General features: G+C 34.0%; 2 protein-coding genes across 3 annotated transcripts; both read left to right on the top strand.

Moving 5' to 3' along the window:
• Positions 1-7,860: 7,860 nt before the first annotated feature.
• LOC123888222 (aladin) lies at positions 7,861-14,299 on the top strand. 2 transcript variants are annotated; one of them, XM_045937195.1, is made up of 14 exons: positions 7,867-8,035; positions 8,131-8,186; positions 8,278-8,463; positions 8,549-8,663; positions 8,963-9,062; positions 9,152-9,331; positions 9,541-9,599; positions 10,678-10,765; positions 10,874-10,949; positions 11,220-11,319; positions 12,235-12,286; positions 13,290-13,427; positions 13,592-13,679; positions 13,986-14,299. In XM_045937195.1, the coding sequence occupies exons 1-14, from the start codon at positions 7,978-7,980 to the stop codon at positions 14,037-14,039; spliced, it is 1,350 nt and encodes a 449-aa protein (XP_045793151.1). In that variant the 5' UTR covers positions 7,867-7,977; the 3' UTR covers positions 14,040-14,299. The 2 variants fall into 2 exon arrangements, 1 of the variants encoding a protein (XP_045793151.1); XR_006802024.1 differs by lacking the exon at positions 13,986-14,299 and having other exon boundaries at positions 7,861-8,035; positions 13,294-13,427.
• A 1,441-nt stretch (positions 14,300-15,740) lies between these two features.
• Positions 15,741-16,565, top strand: LOC123888221 (50S ribosomal protein 5, chloroplastic). The gene is made up of 2 exons (XM_045937194.1): positions 15,741-15,943; positions 16,076-16,565. Exons 1-2 carry the CDS (start codon positions 15,862-15,864, stop codon positions 16,420-16,422), a joined length of 429 nt encoding a protein of 142 aa, XP_045793150.1. The 5' UTR covers positions 15,741-15,861; the 3' UTR covers positions 16,423-16,565.
• Positions 16,566-22,075: the final 5,510 nt, after the last annotated feature.

Genomic DNA, 22,075 nt, shown 5'->3' with positions numbered 1-22,075 from the left:
TAAATGTCAACTTGCAATAGTAAATCTAAGTTAATGTATTCATAATTTTAGTAGTATAAATACCACCCTTTGGATCATGTAAAAGACACCCTTGAGAGCAATAAGTAATCTCATCCAAAATTCTCCATTCTCTTCATTCTCATAATTAGTATAATATATATTTATAGTATTATAACTACATTAGTAATTTATATCATTATATTAGTCCTTAAAGGATACTTAAATATTTGATTTTCTCAACACGTTATCAGCACGATCGTTTCTATCGGAAGTGATTTACCACCACTAGGTATATATCATCTATCCTTATTACTTTAATCTTATGATAATTATAATTATTATTCGCCCCGTTATAGAGAACTGGCAATTTGTCAAGTGATTTATAACTAGAGTGGCTATTATTATTATTATTACTACTACTTTACCCACTTATTATAGAAAACTCACAACTTGTCAAGAACTTTATAATAAGTGTGAATATTATTTAAGTTTTGTGTGGAGGTCTAAAATCCCCATAATATCACAAAAGATAATTTTTGATTAATAATACTAATTTCCATGGAGGTGTTCAAAACTCCATCTATATTACTAACTTTCATACTTAATGGAGGATTAAAACCCCATATCTATGACTAACTTTTATACTTAATGGAGGTATTCAAAACCCCATCTATATTACTAACTTTCATACTTAATGGAGGATTAAAACCCCATATCTATGACTAACTTTTATACTTAATGGAGGTATTCAAAACCCCATCTATATTACTAACTTTCATACTTAATGGAGGATTAAAACCCCATACCTATGACTAACCTTTATACTTAATGGAGGTATTCAAAACCCCATCTATATTACTAACTTTCATACTTAATGGAGGATTAAAACCCCATATGTATGACTAACTTTTATACTTAATGGAGGTGTCCAAAAACCCCATCTATAATACTAATCTTCATATTAAATGGAAGACTAAAATCCACATCTATAATATTGCTAACTTTAATTGTTAATGGAAGACTAAAATCTCAGTCAATAATATTATTTCACGAGAGACTCATAATTAAGATTTTGAAATTTGATATTATTTAAAGTTATTATCATATAACTTTACATGTTGTTCTCTCCATTTGTGCATCTTAAGAGCTAGATGATTTTTAACACACTTAGAATATTTTTACTCATTCCCAACGGTAACAAACAATAAAATTTAACACTTTTCTCATATCCCCTAACGGCCACATAACGGCCATGAACAGTAAAAGCTTACATTTTTCCACTATCTCCCAACGGCCACAAACCCAACGGTAACGTAACGGACACTTCATAAAATTCACCTATAAATACTTCACCTTCACTCATAAGTTTTCATACCATTCTCAAAACTTTTACTCATATTTCCAAAATGTTTAAATTTTTTCTTATGCTTATCACTCTACTTGTCTTTATGTTTTTCATCTTCTGGATCACCAAATATGAAGAATTAGGAGAACCTTTTATAATAGTAACAATATTTGTTGTTTTACCATTACTAGTATTAGCCTGGTTTATTAGCTGATAGAATCATGGTTTTTGTAATCATAGCTATTGAATAAAATAATTTATTTTTTTTGTCATAGTTTATACATTAAAAATTGATTCTGTTCTTTTGTATTTTAGATATAAACATATCAAACGTTAAGCATCATTTCAAAATTCTAAACATAACCGGAGATAATTACATAACATGGAACAACAACTTAACTGAGTACCTTGCATGTGAGGGGCTCGATAAAATTCTAGAAGGAGATAATGCAGAGGTGCAAACAGCTGACTCACAAGAATTAGCAATGAAAAAATCGAAAGTAAATCGGATAATTAAACACCACCTTGATGATGGATTACAAACTGAATATTCAAATGCCAAGGATCCCAAAATACTATGGGACAAACTTAAGGCAAGATTTGGACATCAGAGGAAAGTCCTGTTACCTTCATTAATGGATCAGTGGAACAAATTAAGGTTCCAAGATTATAAAAGTGTTGTTGCATATAACTCTGCCATGCACCAAATTATTGCACAATTAGAATTTTGCGGTGTGGCTATAACTGAAGAACAGAAATTGGAAAAAACATTTTCAACTTTCCATGCATCCCAAGTATTGTTGCAACAACAATATAGAATGAGGGGATTTACTGAGTACTCTGATTTGGTCGCAGCTCTTTTGGTGGCAGAACAAAACAATGAGCTCTTGATAAAAAACCACCAGACACGTCCCACAGGAACAATAGCATACCCCGAAATAAATGCAACAACATTTAATCGTGGGCGTGGTGGCCATAATCGTCATAAAGGACGAGGGGGTAAAGCTCATTTTGATGGTCGAGGCAGAAATCACGGTCGAAACCACTTTCGTGGTAGAGGTCGTGGACGAGGATATGTGAATAATTATAGGCCTCCTAAATATGACCAAAATAATAAGAATCATCAAGGTAAAGGTAAATATATCCAAGAAGGTCCCTCAAGGAACCGTGATGATATCTGTTTTAGATGCGGAAAGAATGGACATTGGTCTAAGACGTGTAGGACACCAGAACACCTGTGTAAAAAATACAGGGCATCTGTTGAAGAAAAGGGAAAGGAAGTAAATTTTAATGAAGTTGAACCCAATAATGATACTACCTACCTTGAGGCTGCTGATTTTGTTGAAGAAGAAAACGAAATGAATATGAATTAAGTAACTAATTAATTAAGTATTTGAATAATGTGTGGTGTGCTTGTATTACTTAATAATATGTGTGACTTGTGTGGTGTGCTTGTATTACTTAATAATATGTGTGACTTGTGTGGTGTGCTTGTATTACTTAATAATATGTGTGACTTGTGTGGTGTGCTTGAATTACTTAATAATATGTATGACTTATGTGGTGGGCATTGTGTAATATTTGGTTATTGAATAATAATGTTGAATGTATTATATTGATTTATTGTTTTCCTATCTTTAATCTTGATTTTATTTTAAGAAGGTCAGACATGGAACATGTCAAAGACATTTGCATCCCGGACAGTGGAACTACCCACACGATCCTCAAAAGTAAGAAATATTTCAATGATTTAAATTCTACTAAAGGTGTGATAAATACTATCTCAGGACCTGCTGATTTAATAGAAGGGACAGGTAATGCTATGTTCATGTTACCAAATGGAACAAAATTTGTCATTAATGATGCTTTATATTCTCCTAAATCAAAGAGAAATTTGTTGAGTTTTAATGACATATATCGTCAAGGGTTTGACACTGAAACTGTAACTGAAGGCAATATGAAATATATTAATATTACTACTAATGTTTCTGGAAAGAAGAAAACCTTAGAAAAGCTACCAAAATTGCCTTCGGGATTACATTATACATATATACATAAAATTGAATGTAATTTGGTAGTAAAAGAAGACCCCAAAACTATGATTTTATGGCATGACCGTTTAGGTCACCCTGGCTCAACAATGATGCGAAAAATAATTGAAAGTACTCATGGTCATCCTTTGAAAGGTTTAAAGTTTACAAAAGAGGATAAACCATGTGAAGCCTGCTCTCTTGGAAAACTAATAACAAAACATTCATCAGGCAAAATTCATACAGAATCACCTGCATTTCTTGAAAGGATTCAAGGTGATATATGTGGACCTATCCATCCACTGTCTGGACCATTCAGATATTTTATGGTATTAATTGATGCATCTAGTAGATAGTCGTATGTTTGTTTATTGTCAAGTCGTGATATGGCATTTGCAAAATTTCTTGCACAAATAATTAAATTAAGAGCACAATTTCCTGATTATACTATAAAGAAAATTAGACTTGACAATGCTGGTGAATTTACATCAGAATCATTCAATAATTATTGCATGTCAGTAGGAATCACTGTTGAACATCCTGTTCCTCATGTGCATACACAAAATGGCTTAGCTGAGTCATTAATAAAACGTCTTCAATATATAGCTAGACCATTAATAATGAGAACTAAGCTACCAGTTACTGTTTGGGGTCATGCAATTTTACATGCTGCAGCACTCATCCGTCTAAGGCCGAGTGCTGATCATAAACACACCCCTTATCAGCTTGCAATTGGTAAGGAACCAAATATTTCCCATTTAAAAATTTTTGGTTGTGCAGTATATGTCCCAATAGCTCCACCACAAAGAACAAAAATGGGACCTCAAAGGAGATTGGGAATATATGTAGGGTATGAATCACCGTCTATTATTAGATATCTTGAACCTTTAACAGGTGATGTTTTTCAGGCAAGATTTGCTGATTGTCATTTTGATGAAACAAAATTTCCAACACTAGGGGGAGAAAATAAACACATAGAAAATGAAATAACATGGTATGTACCATCTTTATTACATTTGGACCCATATAATAAATCATGGGAAGAAAATGTAAAGAAAATAGTACACTTACAAGATTTAGCAAACCAACTGCCAGATTCATTCACTGATTTGAAAAGAGTGACAAAGTCACATGTACCAGCTATAAATGTCCCAGCTAGAATTGATATTTCAAAAACAAATGATGTAGCAAGTACATCCAAGGCACGCTTGAAGCGTGGCCGACCTATGGGATCCAAAGACAAAAATCCCCGAAAAAGAAAAGAAACAGAAAAGGTGAATATGATTGAAAGTGATCCTGAAAAGACACTAGATAACAACAAATCCATGATTGAAAATTGTGCTCTCGAAGAAGCACAAAATGATGACAATGAGATCATTAATAATGAAGCTGATAACAAGAATGATCTCGAGATTTCAATAAATTATGTTAATACAGGAAATCTGTGGAGCCGAAAAGGTATGAACATTGATGAAATATTTTCGTTCTCAATTGCATGTGAAATCATAAACGAAAATGATGATCCTGAACCCAAAACTGTGAATGAATGTCAAAATAGACATGATTGGAAAAATTGGAAAGATGCGATAAATACTGAGTTAAACTCTCTTAAAAATCGAAAAGTATTTGGACCCATTGTGGATATACCTGAAGGTGTGAAACCTGTTGGGTATAAGTGGGTCTTTGTAAGAAAACGAAATGAGAAAAATGAGATTGTAAGATACAAGGCTCGTCTTGTTGCACAAGGTTTTTCCCAAAGACCAGGAATTGATTATGAGGTAACATATTCTCCTGTTATGGATGCCATTACTTTTCGTTATTTAATTGGTTTATCAGTGTTTAACAAATTGGACATGTATCTCATGGATGTTGTTACTGCTTACTTGTATGGATCACTTGATAGTAACATATATATGAAAATCCCGGAAGGATTTAAGATGCCTGAAAACTCAAAACCCAGAGAGACGTATGCAATAAAGTTGCAGAGGTCATTATACGGGTTAAAGCAGTCAGGACGCATGTGGTATAACAGACTGAGTGAATATTTATTTAAAGAAGGTTATGTAAATAATCCTATTTGCCCTTGTGTCTTTATAAGAAAAACAATATCTGGTTTTGTAATAATCGCTGTCTATGTTGATGATTTAAATATCATTGGTACCAATAAAGAAATTAAAGAAGCAAGAGATTACTTAAAGAAAGAATTTGAAATGAAAGATTTGGGGAAAACCAAATTCTGCCTTGGTTTGCAAATTGAATATACTAAAAATGGTATATTGGTACATCAATCAAACTATACAGAAAGGGTATTGAAAAGATTCAACATGGACAAAGCCAACCCTTTGAGTACCCCAATGATGGGCAGAACATTAAATGTTGAAAAGGATCCGTTTAGACCTAAGGAAGAAAATGAAACAGATCTTGGCTCTGAAGTACCATACCTCAGTGCCATTGGGGCACTCATGTACCTTGCCAACTGTACAAGGCCTGATATAGCCTTTGCAGTGAATTTACTAGCAAGATTCAGTTCATGTCCTACAAAGAGACATTGGAAAGGAATAAAACATATTTTTCGATATCTCCGAGGTACTTCTGATTTTGGTTTGTTTTATTCTAACAATACAAAACCAGTTTTACTTGGTTATGCAGATGCAGGATATTTGTCAGATCCACATAATGCTAAATCACAGACTGGATATGTGTTTACATATGGTGACACCGCAATATCATGGAGATCTCAAAAGCAAACACTTGTAGCAACTTCTTCAAATCATGCTGAAGTAATTGCCCTCCATGAAGCTAGCAAAGAATGTAGATGGTTGAGATCAGTAACTCAACATATCCAAGGAACGTCTGGTTTACCAACTGATAAGAATCCAACAATTTTGTATGAAGACAATGCTGCATGTGTTACTCAGATGAAAGAAGGTTACGTCAAAAGTGATAGAACCAAACACATCCCTCCAAAATTCTTCTCATTCACACAAGAGCTAGAAAGAAACAAAGAGGTTGATATTCAATACATTCGTTCGAGTGAAAATGTGGCCGATCTCTTTACAAAGGCACTTTCTACATCAGTCTTCAAGAAACACGTACGAAGTATTGGAATGCGTCACCTTCGAGACCTTTGAAGAAGAATTACCTAGGCTTGGTTAAGGGGGAGCATAATGTTGTACTCTTTTTCCCTTATTGAGGTTTTTATCCCAATGGGTTTTTCCTAATAAGGTTTTTAACGAGGCAGCACATGTTCCCATCACAATCTCCTCGACCAAGCTTCAATAAAGCACCATGATAGATATTTCAAAGGGGGAGTGTTATAATAAATTGGAAAATCAACAAAATTATCTTGAAAGACATTGGTTACTATTAATGTTGAAATATCTATCTATAATGTCAACTTAAAATAGTAATGTAAAATTATCAATGTAAATGTCAACTTGCAATAGTAAATCTAAGTTAATGTATTCATAATTTTAGTAGTATAAATACCACCCTTTGGATCATGTAAAAGACACCCTTGAGAGCAATAAGTAATCTCATCCAAAATTCTCCATTCTCTTCATTCTCATAATTAGTATAATATATGTTTATAGTATTATAACTACATTAGTAATTTATATCATTATATTAGTCCTTAAAGGATACTTAAATATTTGATTTTCTCAACATAGTTTATATAGTTGTGTGAATGTCTTCGGTAGTGATTGTTGTTACAGAATATAAGGGTAATTTAGTCCTTTCTAATATCTAGTTTATATACTCTATTGTAACTATTGTTTCATTCTAATCGTTTAATCTGCTAAAAAATAAGAGATTGGACATGACAATTTCTGTTGTACTATGTTTGATTTTAAACTTGTTCCTGGTACTGGAAAAACTGGGGGCCAAGGGAGAGGACAAAACTTGAAATTCTTGTCCCCCACAAAACCACAAGACAACTTTTTGTCCTCAACACAAGTTGTCTAAAATATCAAAATAACATTTTGTCCACCAAACATCGTACACCACAAAGTTTGTTCAATATCTTAAACGTTTGTCTGGTGCTGTTCTGTACTATTCTGTCATGTATTTATATTTTGCAGATCAAACAGATATGTTTTTGGACACCTTATCATTTGAGCTAACTTTTGGGATGAGATTCAAATTCATTTAATAATTGTCGGTCACTTGCAATTCCAGACACCATTAACTCCAATTTTTTAGATTAAAACATAACCAATTAACGTTATACCATCGACCAAGAAAGAGAAAGCTTCTCCACCAGTTTAATCTGGTTCGAGTTCAGTTCTAGCATCAAGTGATTCTAGACCCTTCTCGATCTCAATTGCGGGAGATCTAATCATTGTCTTATCTACCAAGTTTGACGTCAATTAACCTGAATCAAGATTTTGTTAAACTCTTACAACTAAATTAACATGTCCTTACAATTACAACTAAAAGTTAAGGCAAACTATTTCAACAAAAATACAATAAAAACCTAAATATAGTTGAACAAAGCGGGAAAATATTATAATTTTCATTAATCAGTGATGAATCGATTTTGTTTCTAAGCTAAAACCCTACTCTTCTTCTTCTTCTTCTTCTCAATTCTAAACTCTATCAATGGCTTCTTTCCCTCCTCCTGGTTCACTCACCCTCTGCGAACTCAACCGCGACCTAAGTAAGTACTCTCTCTCTCTCTCTCTCTCTCTCTCTCTCTCTCTCTCTCTCTCTCCATTCCCTCTCTCTAATCTCTAACTACTCATTTCTATGCAGTCACCGTTGACGCCCTCTCCGACGATCGTGCCAACCAAACCTACGGAAAGCTTCTCGTAACCAATCACATCATCTCAATTCAATTCAATTTAATCCAATTCAGATTTATTTTATTTTATTTTTCAATTAATTCTGATTCTTAATTAGGGATTGGTATTCAGCCCCGTGCCGTTTCAATCACTGCCACCACCTCTTGAGAACGACGTTCCAGAACAGGAAGGAACTACACCAACAACCGCCATTGCCGGGGAAACTGTTTCGAGAAAAGGTCCTGTGGCACTTTTGCAAGGCATTGTAAATGATTGTCTCAGACGCCTCTTTTATCCTAATGATGTATGATTAATTGATCTTAATGCTTAAATTGTAAGTAGCTAATTTAGAATTTGTTGTTATGTAAACTTTATTTTTGTGTGTGCAGGTTCATTTGTTGCCTGAGGTTAATCTTCAAGGAGTCAGTTGGCACCTTAATAAGCATATAATTGCTTTTATTCCTGGGCCGAACCAAGTTTTAGTTCGTGATTATGAAGATCCAGGTACTTAAACTTGTTGTCATAATGAGAATTATGTTATGTTGTTAATAGCTTATTGATTTAGTTAAGGAAAATGCAAAAGTGTATGAATTGTTTTTGCATATTGAATGAGTTATTATTATGTTATTGATTTGGTTTATGCAAATTGCTGTAAATGTTTCAAAACGATCACCATATATGGCACCCAATCGCTGGTTGGATTTTGTTTGTGGCAAGTAGCAATGCTCTCTAGTTAATGTCATTGTTGAGTTATGGACAGTGTTTGCTTTGATGTTGGTACTGATGTTTCACGCTTTCAATAGATGGGAAGGACTCGATTCTTTTGACAAATGAGTCTCAGAGAGATGTTAAAGTGCTAGAGTGGAGGCCTAATGGTGGGAGGATGCTTGCTGTGGGTTGCAAGTGAGGTTCTGTCTTTGTGCATGGTTGTACGGTGTCAATTGCTGGGTCATTGTGCTTTTTGTTTAATGGACTTATGTTTACTGGTGCAGGAGTGGAATTTGCATTTGGTCTGCTTCATATCCTGGAAATGCAGCATCTGCTAGATCTGGCACTATTTCTTTTGTAGGAAGTTTATCTAGAGGCTCTGGAATTCGGTATCTCTTGGTCGATTTTCTTCGAAGTCAAAATGATGAACATGTTAGCGCCCTTACATGGAGTCCGGATGGAAGATATCCTTATAAATGTCAAATAGACCTTTTTATTTTGCCATTTGTTTCTCAAATATGACTATCATACATACTTTCTTTTGCAAAAGATGTTTGTGTATGGCGGTACATTTTGCTCCACAATATTTATACACAGTATTAACTGTCAGTGTTGGTCAAACTTGAGTTTGATGCTCTTTTATTTTAACCCTTTTTTCTTAACCTATTTTCACATACTTAGCTTCTGCTTCATATGAGAGCTCTTCATTCACTGTGTGGGATGTTGCTCAAGGTACGATGTAGATCCTTGCCTCACAAGTAGCTGAATTTACTTTTAATAATTCTTTTTTGCCTATTGATACTAATACGATGAATAAGCCTAAAACTCCCACTTCTCATTCTGATTAAGTAGTTGAATTTATACTTTTAATAATCCTTTTTTGCCCACTGATATTGATATGCTGAATAAGCTTAAAACTCGTTACTCATTCTGAACTTGTCTTTTTTGTTTTCCACCTGAATTGTTTATCCCAAATTTGAAAAGATACTGAATGTATCCTAGCTGTATATGTTTACAACCAATTAGTAATTTAGCATACTGAAGATATGACCTGACGGACCATAACATATCCAACTATTTGCTGTGAGTTTAGAGAAATAAATCCTTTGCCAGTCATATTGGATTTACTTGCATGACTAGTGATGTGATATCTACCAATAATTTCCTTTGCACCAAAAGAACTTATTTTAAATTTTTTTCTGGGATTCCAGTACAACAAAAATGTGTCTAAATGTTTCTTATGTGCTTTGTCATAATAGTCACACAATAGACGAATTTACTCTGTCAAGAGAAAGTGAGGTCATTGTTTATAGTCAAACTTATTGTGATTAGTTAATTATAAGAACTGGATCATTAGTCTTCACATGTTCCATATCAGTGCTTTTGAAAAGCTCACTACTGGATTGGATTATATTATTTGAAAATTTGAGTGTTCGAACAAAGTTATAGATTTGAACTTGATCAAAGTTTCAAATGAAGGTTAGCTTAATTGGTAAGATTGCATTGCATCCACTCATTGGTCTTCAATTTGATATTTTGTAATAGTCATTCATTGATAGGTGGTACGTCAATTTTAGTATCAATGTAAGACCTTGTCGAGACACCAGGCATCTCTTACCTCGTCCTTTTTTTTGTACAAAAGGAACAGGTGATAAAGGGGGGGGGGGGGGGGGGGGGTGAAGGGGAGGATTGTGTTGTGTGCTAGTATATATTTAGATTTCCATCTCATCAGTCATCTCAATAGAAAAATATTGAGTACAGATGTTTGTCTCTGCTTTCTGAATATCTGGTTATTTTATGTTATCTGTAGGTGTGGGGACACCCATTCGACGAGGATTAGCAGGCATATCAATGCTAAAGTGGTCACCCACTGGAGATTACTTTTTTGCTTCAAAATTGTAATGCAGCATGCTAAATTTGGCTTAATGAAATATGAAGTGTTTATTGAACATGAATCGCTTATGACTCATAAATCATAGCCTTATTATTATTACACTCTTTTACAGTGATGGAACGTTTTATCTTTGGGAGACAAACACATGGACATCAGAACAATGGTCGTCGTCTAGTGGTTTTGTCAAGGTATGTGAGGTGTACATTCTTGTTTTGGTGCTCTATGGTTACATATTTACTGTGAGATGACATTTGTTTTTAATATTTGCATGAGTATTTAGGATTTGTTTCTTAAGGGAAAACATAAAAACTAGACTCATTTCAAGCTGAGACTGGGAGTTAACTAGATTATATAGAGTATAAGAAGATACAATGACAAAGATTTGCAAATTGTACTGTCTGATGGCTGTGACAATGTTATTAATTAAATGGTTTCTAATTTCAATGATGTCTGCTTAGTGTGCAACATGGGATCCAGATGGACGTATGATACTGCTTGCGTTTTCCAAATCATCAACTTTGGGTTCTGTTCACTTTGCATCAAAGCCTCCCTTGTTAGGTATTGGAGCTTTTCTTTCAAGGATCTTATGGTTCTGTTTGGTAAAAAATGGCGGATAGCTGATAAGCTAGCTTATAGCGGATGAGCTTATAAGCTAGCTTTTAGCTTATAGCGAATAAGCTAGCTGATTGAATTTGTAGTGTTTGGTAAAATTAGCGGTTGAACTAGCTTATTAAGTATGAAATGACATAAAAAAATATGTTAATTAATATTTAATTTTTTTCAAGTAAGATGATAGGGCTAAAATTGGAAGAAAAGATGATAAGCTATAAGCTAGTAAAATAAACTATAAGCTCTTTTTTAAAAACTGTTACCAAACAGAGCTTTTAGCTTATGCTAAAAGCTCTAAGCTATAAGCTAGCTTATTGGCCTTCCCAAACAGAGCCTATTTTGATTTGTTTACTGTTCCCGTATCTTGCTATACTAATAATTGATAAAAGGAAACATATATTATGAAAGTGAATGATTGTCATACAAAGCATTGACATCTGTACAAAAATCATGTCTTTGAAAAACACATGCCCTCTACTTTCATTGCATTACAGCTACAAGTAATGTCTTATCTTAACTAAAAAACTTTTGCCAAACACATGCCGATCTTTCAACAGGTACCATTTGTTAATTGGATTGAATTAGTAGATGGTTGATATTAAATTAAACATGGATTTATAATAAAATTTGCATGGCTCTCTGAGTCTAGTATTAGGAGTGAAAACACTAAAAAATAGCACTGATAAGTTACAGCTTTGCTAAAGAAGGAATTTTTTTTAATCGGCTCATGCTCCACCACTTAAAATGGCCCTATTCAGGATATAATCATGTCTTGTTCTTGCCTCAATCCATGCTTGGCTCGTCTATTTATTTTTAATGTAAGTACGTGATACATTGATAATTACTCATTGTTGATTTTTCCAGATGCACATCTGTTACCTGTCGACTTGCCAGAGATATTATCATTGACAGGCAGGTAAAGAGACGAGTTTATGTTTTTGTGTTAAATAATTTTTTTAATTACTGTAATTTGGTGTTTTGTGGTCTTATCATTTAACAAATTCTGTATTAACCAGTTCTTAGGACTGGGAAAAAGACTGTGGTAACTGACTGTTGCCTTTTGCATCATCAGCTATTTTAATTATTTAGCCCTTTATCCTCATGTTTTGTTGTATGGTATATTTTATTTGGATGATGCTTGAATTAAGTTTGGTTGCTGATATTTTTGGCATTTGATTTGTAAGATTACTGATCATGGAAATTGAAACTGTTTTTGGGATTTTTCAGGCGAAGTTGATGTTTGTTGTTTTCATGTTCTCATTTTTACTAAAAACAGAACAAAAATGTATTTGGCTGGTTAATTTTTTATTTGGCAAAATATGGCCAAGTCTGAATATGACGACATTTTTTTTTCTTTCATTGTTTCCTTCTCTAAATTTCAGATACAGGACATGCAAAATTAAAATGTGGTGCCAACTTTTTAACTTAAAAAAAAATCATTTCCTTCTCTAAATTTCAGAAACAGGACATGGCAAGTTTAAAATGCAGTGGCAACCTTTAATATTAATTAAAAAAAATCAGTCATAGTAGTTTTTTATAAAATTAATAATTTCCTTGAACGATATAGTTCCATTTTCTTTTCTTCCATACTGTTTGTTCTTATAGAGTGACCTCGAGATTGATTGACCCAGTGCTAAGCTATTTGACAGAAAGCAAATTAATTTGTTGTATTGTTCCAGTGAAGTATACTTTTACAGAAGAGTTCTTGGATGTTCTTATGTGATGCCAGTGATGGACTATAATTTACACATGCTCTGTAGTCACCTAGACGTGGTTAAAATTTTGTTTCCACAAATTGATGCTTCTTTTGTGTTGGGTTTTTGTTTAGGTTCTTTATCTCCCTTTTTCTGTATCATATAGTTATCATGTTATTGTTAGAGACTACGTGGTTATTTGTTATCTAATATCATTTTATTCAGTCAGGGAATTGAAAAAATAGCATGGGATAATTCAGGAGAACGATTGGCTGTGTCTTTTAAAGGCGGAGATGATGTATACGGCGGTCTGATTGCCATCTATGATACAAGAAGGATTCCTCTGATATCTACATCATTAATGTGAGTTTTTTGTTGAAAATGGTTCAATCACTAGTATTATTTTACGTCATTTCTTTCTCAATTATTTAAATGTCATAGTTATCTATCTTAAATATTATTTGCTCTGCCAATTATTTCTAAACATACTAGACATTTGCAATAATATATTTTTCAATATGTTTCAGTGGATTTATAAGAGGGCCTGGAGACAATCCAAAACCAATCTCATTTTCATTTCACGGGAAGTTTAAGCAGGGACCATTGCTCTCTGTGGTAAGTGTAAATTGAGTTTCACTTGTTCTGCTTTCTTTATTTCTGAAACTATTTTTTCCTTAATATATTTAATGTAATTATTTGAGGGTGCATTGGTGAATATGCTTGTGATAGCATTATTATGAATGTCCTACCTAAATTTTTCCACCGGCCCTGAAAAATATGAAAATTTATTTTGGATAGTAAGAATCTTCATAAGATAATGCCGCTTATTGATTACACATCTTAGTCATGCTCCATTTTGTTATTGGTTCTTATTTCAAACATTTTGAAGCTTTTCATATATATGTACTTTTTATTTTGCAGTGTTGGAGCAGTGGATTTTGTTGCACTTACCCACTGTTATTCCGATCTCATTAGCTTCTACAATGAGGATTGCTGCAAAATTTTGTTGGCTGAGCACAATTTGGAGCGAGCAAACTTTGATGTTAGCATCTTATGTTCTCTGTTTTGAAATTATTTTATTTTTTAGGATGAAATTTCTTTATCTCGTGTATTTAAATATTGGCCTTGACAAAAGAACAGTTATGTATTTGTTTGGAAACCAGGTTAAGTAAACGGATCAACAAGATCATGCCATATGAGAAAAAAAAATGAAACAGCTGCGCGTTTTTGAAAAAGAAAAAAAAAAGATTTTTTATTAATATTATGTTGGTCTTCTTATTATGGCAGTTCTGGACAGTTACGAGTAGTTATGTCAGTTATTGTTTAATTTAGAAATAATTACAGAAAGTAAAGAATGAAGGTCACCATGAGATAGCTTTTGAATGGTTATGGGAGGGAGAGAACAAACTCTGTAATTCTTAGATGGAGAGAGAAATACTCTCCAATTTCTTAGATAGGAATTGTCTTGTATTATATACTATTTATTTGATTAATATTAGACGGTCTAGATTTTAGCTTAAATTTTAATTTTATATTTAAAAACAATTAAAATTTGAATCGCCTAATATTAATCGGATTTGACAACGCAAAATCCAATTTCGTATTGCAATACATGCAGCAAATCTGGTCATGAAATAAATACTGAGGTATGTGGAAGAGGATAATTGGAGGAGAATTTCCTTTATTCTCGAGTATAAAATTAAGTGTTATTTCAATTTGGGTTCATCATGCATTACATTTGGATTCCGTGGATTTTTAGTTAGATTCTAAGGTTGTTGACATTACTGAATTTGATGATGTTATGCAAAATTGTCGAGATTTGTTATCTATTCACCGTGTAGTTTTGCAAAAAAAAATAAAATGTTATAAGTGAATTTAATGTTTTTTTTTATATATATATTTACGATGGAGCTAGGATCGAAGTCAAATCTCTAGTATATTATCCTAACTTGTCACTACTAAATCCAACCTAATAGCTTGTCCAAATTAAATGGATATCAGTATAACATTTTTTTTCCTTGTCATATTGCTTTATTTTGTCTCATGCAAATAATTTGATTTTTCATAAGAACAATTTTTTATCAGATTTTACTTATCTCATATTCGAATTCTGATTACCGAACTGATTTTTTTGGAATAAGAGGATTAACACAAAAGAAAAATGTATTCATATTTTTTTTATAATTAAATATTTATTCACTAATATTTAGAATATTTGATTTTGTGCATCAAAATAATGAACAAATTTCGGTATAAACAATTTTTGTTGAAATTAAAACAAAATATAAGTCATTAGGTTTGGTCTAGTAGTGAGGGGTTTGGGTAGTACGTCATAGATTTTGGGTTCGATCACAACTCATTGTAAACAAAAAAAAAATAACATCATGATCAAAATGGAAAAAAAAATACTGTGACAAAAAAAAAATCACAAATTAGTCCCCGTGAGCATAACGTTGGTAGGAACATTACATTTAATATGTAGGACCGAATTCGAATCTTGATACTTTCATTTATTCACTTTAAAAGGTGAAATTAATCACTATATTTTTTTTTGAAAAAAAATGACAAATTATATTTGGTAGAATATTTAAACTGTTTTTTTCTTCTTTCAATCAGTCTTAATGTTCTAATCCAATCCCTAATATCTAACCATGAGGAAAAACAAAAAATTACAGTATAATTTCCAAAGCGACAGTGGTGTGGTTGAAACCAAACATGTTGTGCCTTCTTATCCATAAACCAATTCTAATCTTTCTCAAATTCTTCAATTGAACACAACACAACACAAACACTAACTATGGCACTTCTCTGTTTCAATTCCTTCACACTCACCCCTTCTTCTTCCTCCTCCATTTTTCCACTTCCTTCAACAATACCTAGTAAGTAAACCATCACTTCTTGTTCCTTATTTTCTCCAAAATACATTCCCATCTTTTTATTGTTATTAACTTATTATTATTGTTGTTGTTTCTTTTATCTTAATTTTCTCGAACTATGTTATTGTGTGTCAGTTTCAAGAGTGCAAGTTGGTTTGCACACAAACTGTTTGAAAGGAGTTCAAATCTCGACACCCTTTGTTGTGAAAAAGAGGAAAAATGCAATTTTTATTGCATCTGCTACTGCTGATTCTAATGTTGTAGATGGAGCAGAAGAAAGTGAAAGCAAGAAAGAGGGTGATGTTGTTTCTGTAGATAAGCTTCCTTTAGAATCAAAATTGAAGGAGAGGGAGGAACAAAGGTTGAAGATGAAGCTTGCTAAGAAGATAAGGTTGAAGAGAAAAAGGCTTCTTAGAAAGAGGAGGTTGAGGAAGAAGGGTAGTTGGCCACCTTCTAAGATGAGGAAATTGAAGAATGTTTGATATATGTTTGCAGGTTTTTTAATCACTTATTGTCAACAATTTAGTTTTAATTATAATGTTATGTTGTTTTTTCACCCATCCACAATGTGTCATGTATTACAATTTGTTAATTTTCAATCAAGAATTTTAATTTATGTATTGTAGATGCCATGCCTTCCATTTAGTTAATATTGAAACTGGGTTTTTATATGGAATCTATATACATAGCACCGACACTTCTCATTAAAGGTGTGTGTCCGGTCACGGTGTTCGAATGTGTCAATGTTAGACATCGACATGATACCAACACATGTGGTTATATTCAACTATTCTATTTTCTCAGATGACTACGGGTGTAAACATGTTAGTGTCGTGTCTGTGTTTGTAGTGTCTATGTTTGTATTAGTGCTTTGTAGTTTGGAATCCGTGTCATGATTGATGTGTTTGGAGGAAGCAGATACTCTCGATAACACTCTCTCGACTTTCTACTTAGTTCAATCTCAGCTACTATATTAATCTAATAGATGAGAAGTTAAAAGCAAAAGAAAGTAGGTGACTGATTTCCAATATTTGGTCATTGAAAAATGATTTGTTTTTGCCCTCGGTTAAAGTAGCCTCTCCGTTGGTGTGTGATGATCACAATGTGAGCTGTACGAAGAAGGTAAAGTCAAGGCAAAAGAATAAAATTGATACCCAAGGAGACCTGATTATTACAAAGGAAGGACTGCTATTATGAGGAGAAGAACAGTCTGTCAAAAGAGGAGGCGAAAAACCCTAACAACTTGCTAGATGTGTTTTTCGGCAATGGTACGGATGCTGCGGCGTTCGACGGGCATTGCAGCAATGTCGGATTTACAATTGGGTGCTTCCAGTGGGTGCTACCTAAAATCCCTAAATAAAAGACTAGAACAACTCTGGAGAAGCTTAAATTGGATGCAACGGGCACTGCAGGCTGCAGCATGGAATCAATTGATTTGTTGTAATTTCCTCATTTCCTACATGCTCTATGAAGCACGAACGCTCCTCAGATTAGGGGTGTCCCAGTACGACACCGACAGATATACTTTGAATTCTGCCATTTTCTCAAAACATGCCATTGTTTGACTGGAGCAGCTTTTTTATGGCTGATGCAGTTTTTCCGGATTCTGGCTTCTTGTGCAGTGTTGTTTTAGCGTGATCCTGCTACTTTGGGGTTTTTAGGCTACTGCTATGCTTTTTGTCTTTGTTTAGTGCTACTATGCTTATATTGTATTCAAGTGTTCTTACTAACATGAGTGTATTCTTTGCCCTGCTACTAGGTACTTCTTATGCTCTAGTTCAAGTGTTTCATATAATACCATTTTAATAAATAAAAAAACATCTGTCTCGTTGTTCCGGCGTTGTCTGTTCTATTTGTATACATTTTGACTGTTGAAGCATACTTTGATCTTTCACTTACCGATTGTCCAAACCAATGCCTAAATTGGAGGAAACACTAAGAAATGCCTAAGTTGGAGGAAACAATACAACTTATACAAGAACAAGCCTTACTTACGAGGCAAGCCGAAAAAGACAAAAAGAAACAACCAATTCAAGATGCAATGTCACAAAAGGAGCCTAAAAATCAGTTAATGATGCCAAGACTAAAGCAAAAACGCAGAAGTCTTGTAGCCAACACTAGAACAACAACCACAAACTACTAAATAGAGAGGTTGATCATAGCACCCGGCATAAACAAAGGCAGCAACATGATCAAACCACCGAGTAGCAGTACACCAGCAACCTTAACACACAACAGGCAAAAAGCACAGCCATAACCTTATATCATCTTTCCAAGCAATTACATGGGTCCCATGTCGATTCATAAAACAAGCATGATGCAATCTTCAACCTTTCATTGCTCCATCTCCAAGTCAACACTTTAACTTCGTCTACAAGTTCAATTGGATTCTTAATAACATTATTAAAAATATTGTTGTTCCTTGCTTTCCAAAATACCCACAACGTTGTGTGCCACACCGGCAGAAAGCCCTTCCTGACTTTCTTGTTTCTCGCCTCATTTAAACGAGCAAAAAACGTAAACAAATTAGGTGGCATAACAATGACCACTCCTAACTAGCTACAAATGTCATACCAAACCACCAAAGCAACATTACAATAAAGGAAAAGATGGCTACATGACACACACTCCCCCCATATACCGGGCGCAACACTCCTCTCCAAAGTAGATTACTATACATCGGAGTCCGCTTGTGAAGCACTTGCCAAGAAAAAAAATAACCTTTGAGAGAGTCGGACTCTTCCAAGGCGCAACACTCCTCTCCAAAGTAGATTACTATACATCGGAGTCCGCTTGTGAAGCACTTGCCAAGAAAAAAAATAACCTTTGAGAGATCCGGACTCTTCCAAATCTTGTGTAAAATCTCCACTTCAAAACTAGGCAAGGGTGCCACCCCTAACAACTCATTAGCAAGCACTCTGTACGTAGACTTCGCCGAAAAAAAGCCTTTTGGATCCGGGTTCCAACTCCAACTATACCTTACACCGGACAACCTCAACTCTTCCAAAGACATCAGTAGTTGAACTACTTGATCCTCATCCCATTGGAAAAGTCTCCTCCTCCACCGAAAATCCCAAATCTATCGCTCCATCGAAAGTACCACACTCCCTAAAACTTACATTTTTTTGTAGAGATAATGCAAACAACCGGGGGAAATTAGCACAAAGAGGAAGATCCCCCTTTCCACCTATCTTTCCAAAATAGAGTAGTATCGCTATCTCCAATTTTACGAACCGAAGTTTCTGAGAACCATTTCTTGGATTCCACACACATTTTGAGCTCACTCAAGTCTTTCCACCATCTAGAAGCATAGTAGGGAAGGGTTTCATTTCCCCACTCCACTATATGCAAAATTCAATCCCCATATTTAGCCGCTAGGACTTGATTCCCTTGAAGAAGTAACCACTAGAAGACTCACATTCATTATTCTTACATCCCGCACTCCTAGCCCAACATTCTTTTTCTTTTGACACACCATATTCCATTTTATCCAACTAATCCTCTTCCCACCATTATTACCACTCCAAAGAAACTTCCTTTAAATACGCACCACCATTTTCTCCACTTTAGCCGGCATTTTCGAAAAGGACAGGTAAAATATTGGGATAGAGTTCAACACCGCACTGAGCAAAACAATCCTTCCACCAAGACTTATATGCTTTGTTTTCCCACGAATTTAGCCTTTTACGAAGGTAACATAGGTTCCCAAGTAGAATGGGTCTTTTGTTTGCACCCACCGGAAGACCCAAATATTTAAACTGGAATCCTTCTTCTCTACAATTAAGAAAAGTCATGTCATTTCTATAAATTCCGCACTCACATTAACATTCATTACACAACTCTTCCAAAAATTAACCTTCAAACCGGAAGTCATCCCAAACCCTCGAAAAATCACCTTCAACGTCGACAAAATTTACATTATGCATAGTATATTGTTTGTTTGGCTGTAACAATAAGCATTAAATCTAAAAGAATTTCTAAGAGATGTTTTCTCTCCCAACCCCCCTCAATTCTTTTCTACCCCATGAATTTCCATTTTTGCCCCTAGGGGTACTGCGGTTTATACGAACCGAAATAAGTTGACATGCTGATAAATTTCGGTAACCACTTACCGAAATCTGGGACATTTCGGTTCGCAGGTACCGAAACAATTATTTCGGTAAAATTCTACCGAAAATGACCTAATTCCAGCGACCAACGTACCGAAATCTAGGACATTTCGGTTCGCAGATACCGAACAAGCTGACGTTCGTTTTTTGTGTACCGAAAACGCTAATGTTCGGTTTGCAGTTACTGAAATGGTCTAATATTTGGCTTCGGTGAATACGAACCGAAGTTTTTTGGCAAAAATATTTCAAACCGCAAGGGGCAAACTTGGATTTTGGGGGGTAGAAAAGAATTGAGTGGGGTTGGGAGAGAAACCATCGAATTTTGCTTATACCCAAAAATAACATTGAGCACTATATCCAAAAGAAATTATTTCACCCAATAAAGAGTTGCTTATACCCAAAAATAACAATGAGTATCATATCCGAAAGAAATTATTCATCCTAAAAAAGGTTTTCTATACCCAAAAAATAACAATGAACACTTTATCAAATTTCTTTTCTTATACAACGGTAACAAGAGTTGTTTCACATCTTTATGAGCTCAATGTTGTGATTTTAACAAATATAGATGTTAACAAAATGGTTATATATAAAATGGGGTGGGTAGCTCAATGAGCTAAGAGTTAATTGTATTAAGTTAATTTAGGGTTCAAGTCTCCTAAAATTAGTGCCACTAAATTAACTTAGATATCATTGTTTTCCTATGGATCACTGAGCCATGTAGGCAGCGACGGATTCAAGGGTGGTAAGGGTGGGCTTTGGCCCCTCCCTCCCACCCTAATGTTGTATATACTATATATTTAAAGTTGTTATTTTATACATAATTATTATCAATAGACTATAATTTCTATGTATAATCATAGTGTAAATTAATTCTGATAAATAAATCAATGTATAATAGTTTTATATTGGTATAATTTGATCCCTATTTATATAAATTACAATTAAATTTTATGTAATATTTATTAAATAAAATGGTCATCCCCCCGTTTGGTTAGTTTATGGATCCGTCCCCGCATATAGGGGCACTTGTATTGTATGAGATGTCTTACAATGCCCTTGGACTCGTGATTGCACCTCCTTAAAAAATTTGAACCTTTTTGCGTAAAAAATAAAATAGTGTGTCCTTAAATAATAATAATAATAATAATAATAATAATAATAATAATAATAATAAAATTGGTGGTAAAATGATAATAATAATCTATACCAATAATAAAGGCAAAACTTTTCTTTCGGTATAGCCTATTTCCAATTTTACCCTTCATTTATTGCAAAAATTTCAAAAATATATATTTAAAGGGTGGAAGTTGAAGTCGTTGTATCATTTCAAAAACAAAATATAACTACTCTTTGAAATTAAAACACAAAAACAAAATAAAGGAAAATCTAAGAACTTAAAATAGATAGAAAAAAGAGGAAGAAATGGGGAATCAAAGTTGATGTTCATCCTCCCAAGGCCCCTCCATTAAAGAAGTGATTTGGCAACCTCTTATTCATAGTTGGACTAAGTGCAATACTGATGAAGCTGCACTAACAGGTCAGGCCTCATGTGCTGGTATTTTTAGAAGTTGTTCATCAGATTTTCTTGGTTGTTTTGCTGAAAATATTGGTGTAGGGAATGCCTTTAAATCTGAATTATGTGTTGTAATGAAGAAGGCTATTGAAGTGGCTAATGATAAAGGTTGGCTTAATTTGTGGATTGAAATCAATTATCAATTAGTCACCTTTGCATTAACTCTAGCTATGGTACCTTGGCAATTAAGAAATAAGTGGAGCAATTGTATTCTTTTGACGAGGACAATGAGAGAATGTAATAGGTGTGTATATCACTTGACAAACATAGGACTTGCTTTATCAAAATTTTACTTGGGGGAATGAATTGCCCTTATTTCTTAGGGAAAAGTTCTATAGAAACAAACTTTCGGTAGTATATTTTCGTATGGAGCAACACAGAAGGGAAGAACAATCACCTAAATTTATTTGTGAGGTGGAGAGAGTGCTAAACACAACAAAAAACCATGAC

The sequence above is a fragment of the Trifolium pratense genome, linkage group LG6 (genome assembly GCF_020283565.1).
Source record: "Trifolium pratense cultivar HEN17-A07 linkage group LG6, ARS_RC_1.1, whole genome shotgun sequence".
Taxonomy (NCBI): domain Eukaryota; kingdom Viridiplantae; phylum Streptophyta; class Magnoliopsida; order Fabales; family Fabaceae; genus Trifolium; species Trifolium pratense.
This window is presented reverse-complemented; position numbering and strand designations above follow the sequence as displayed.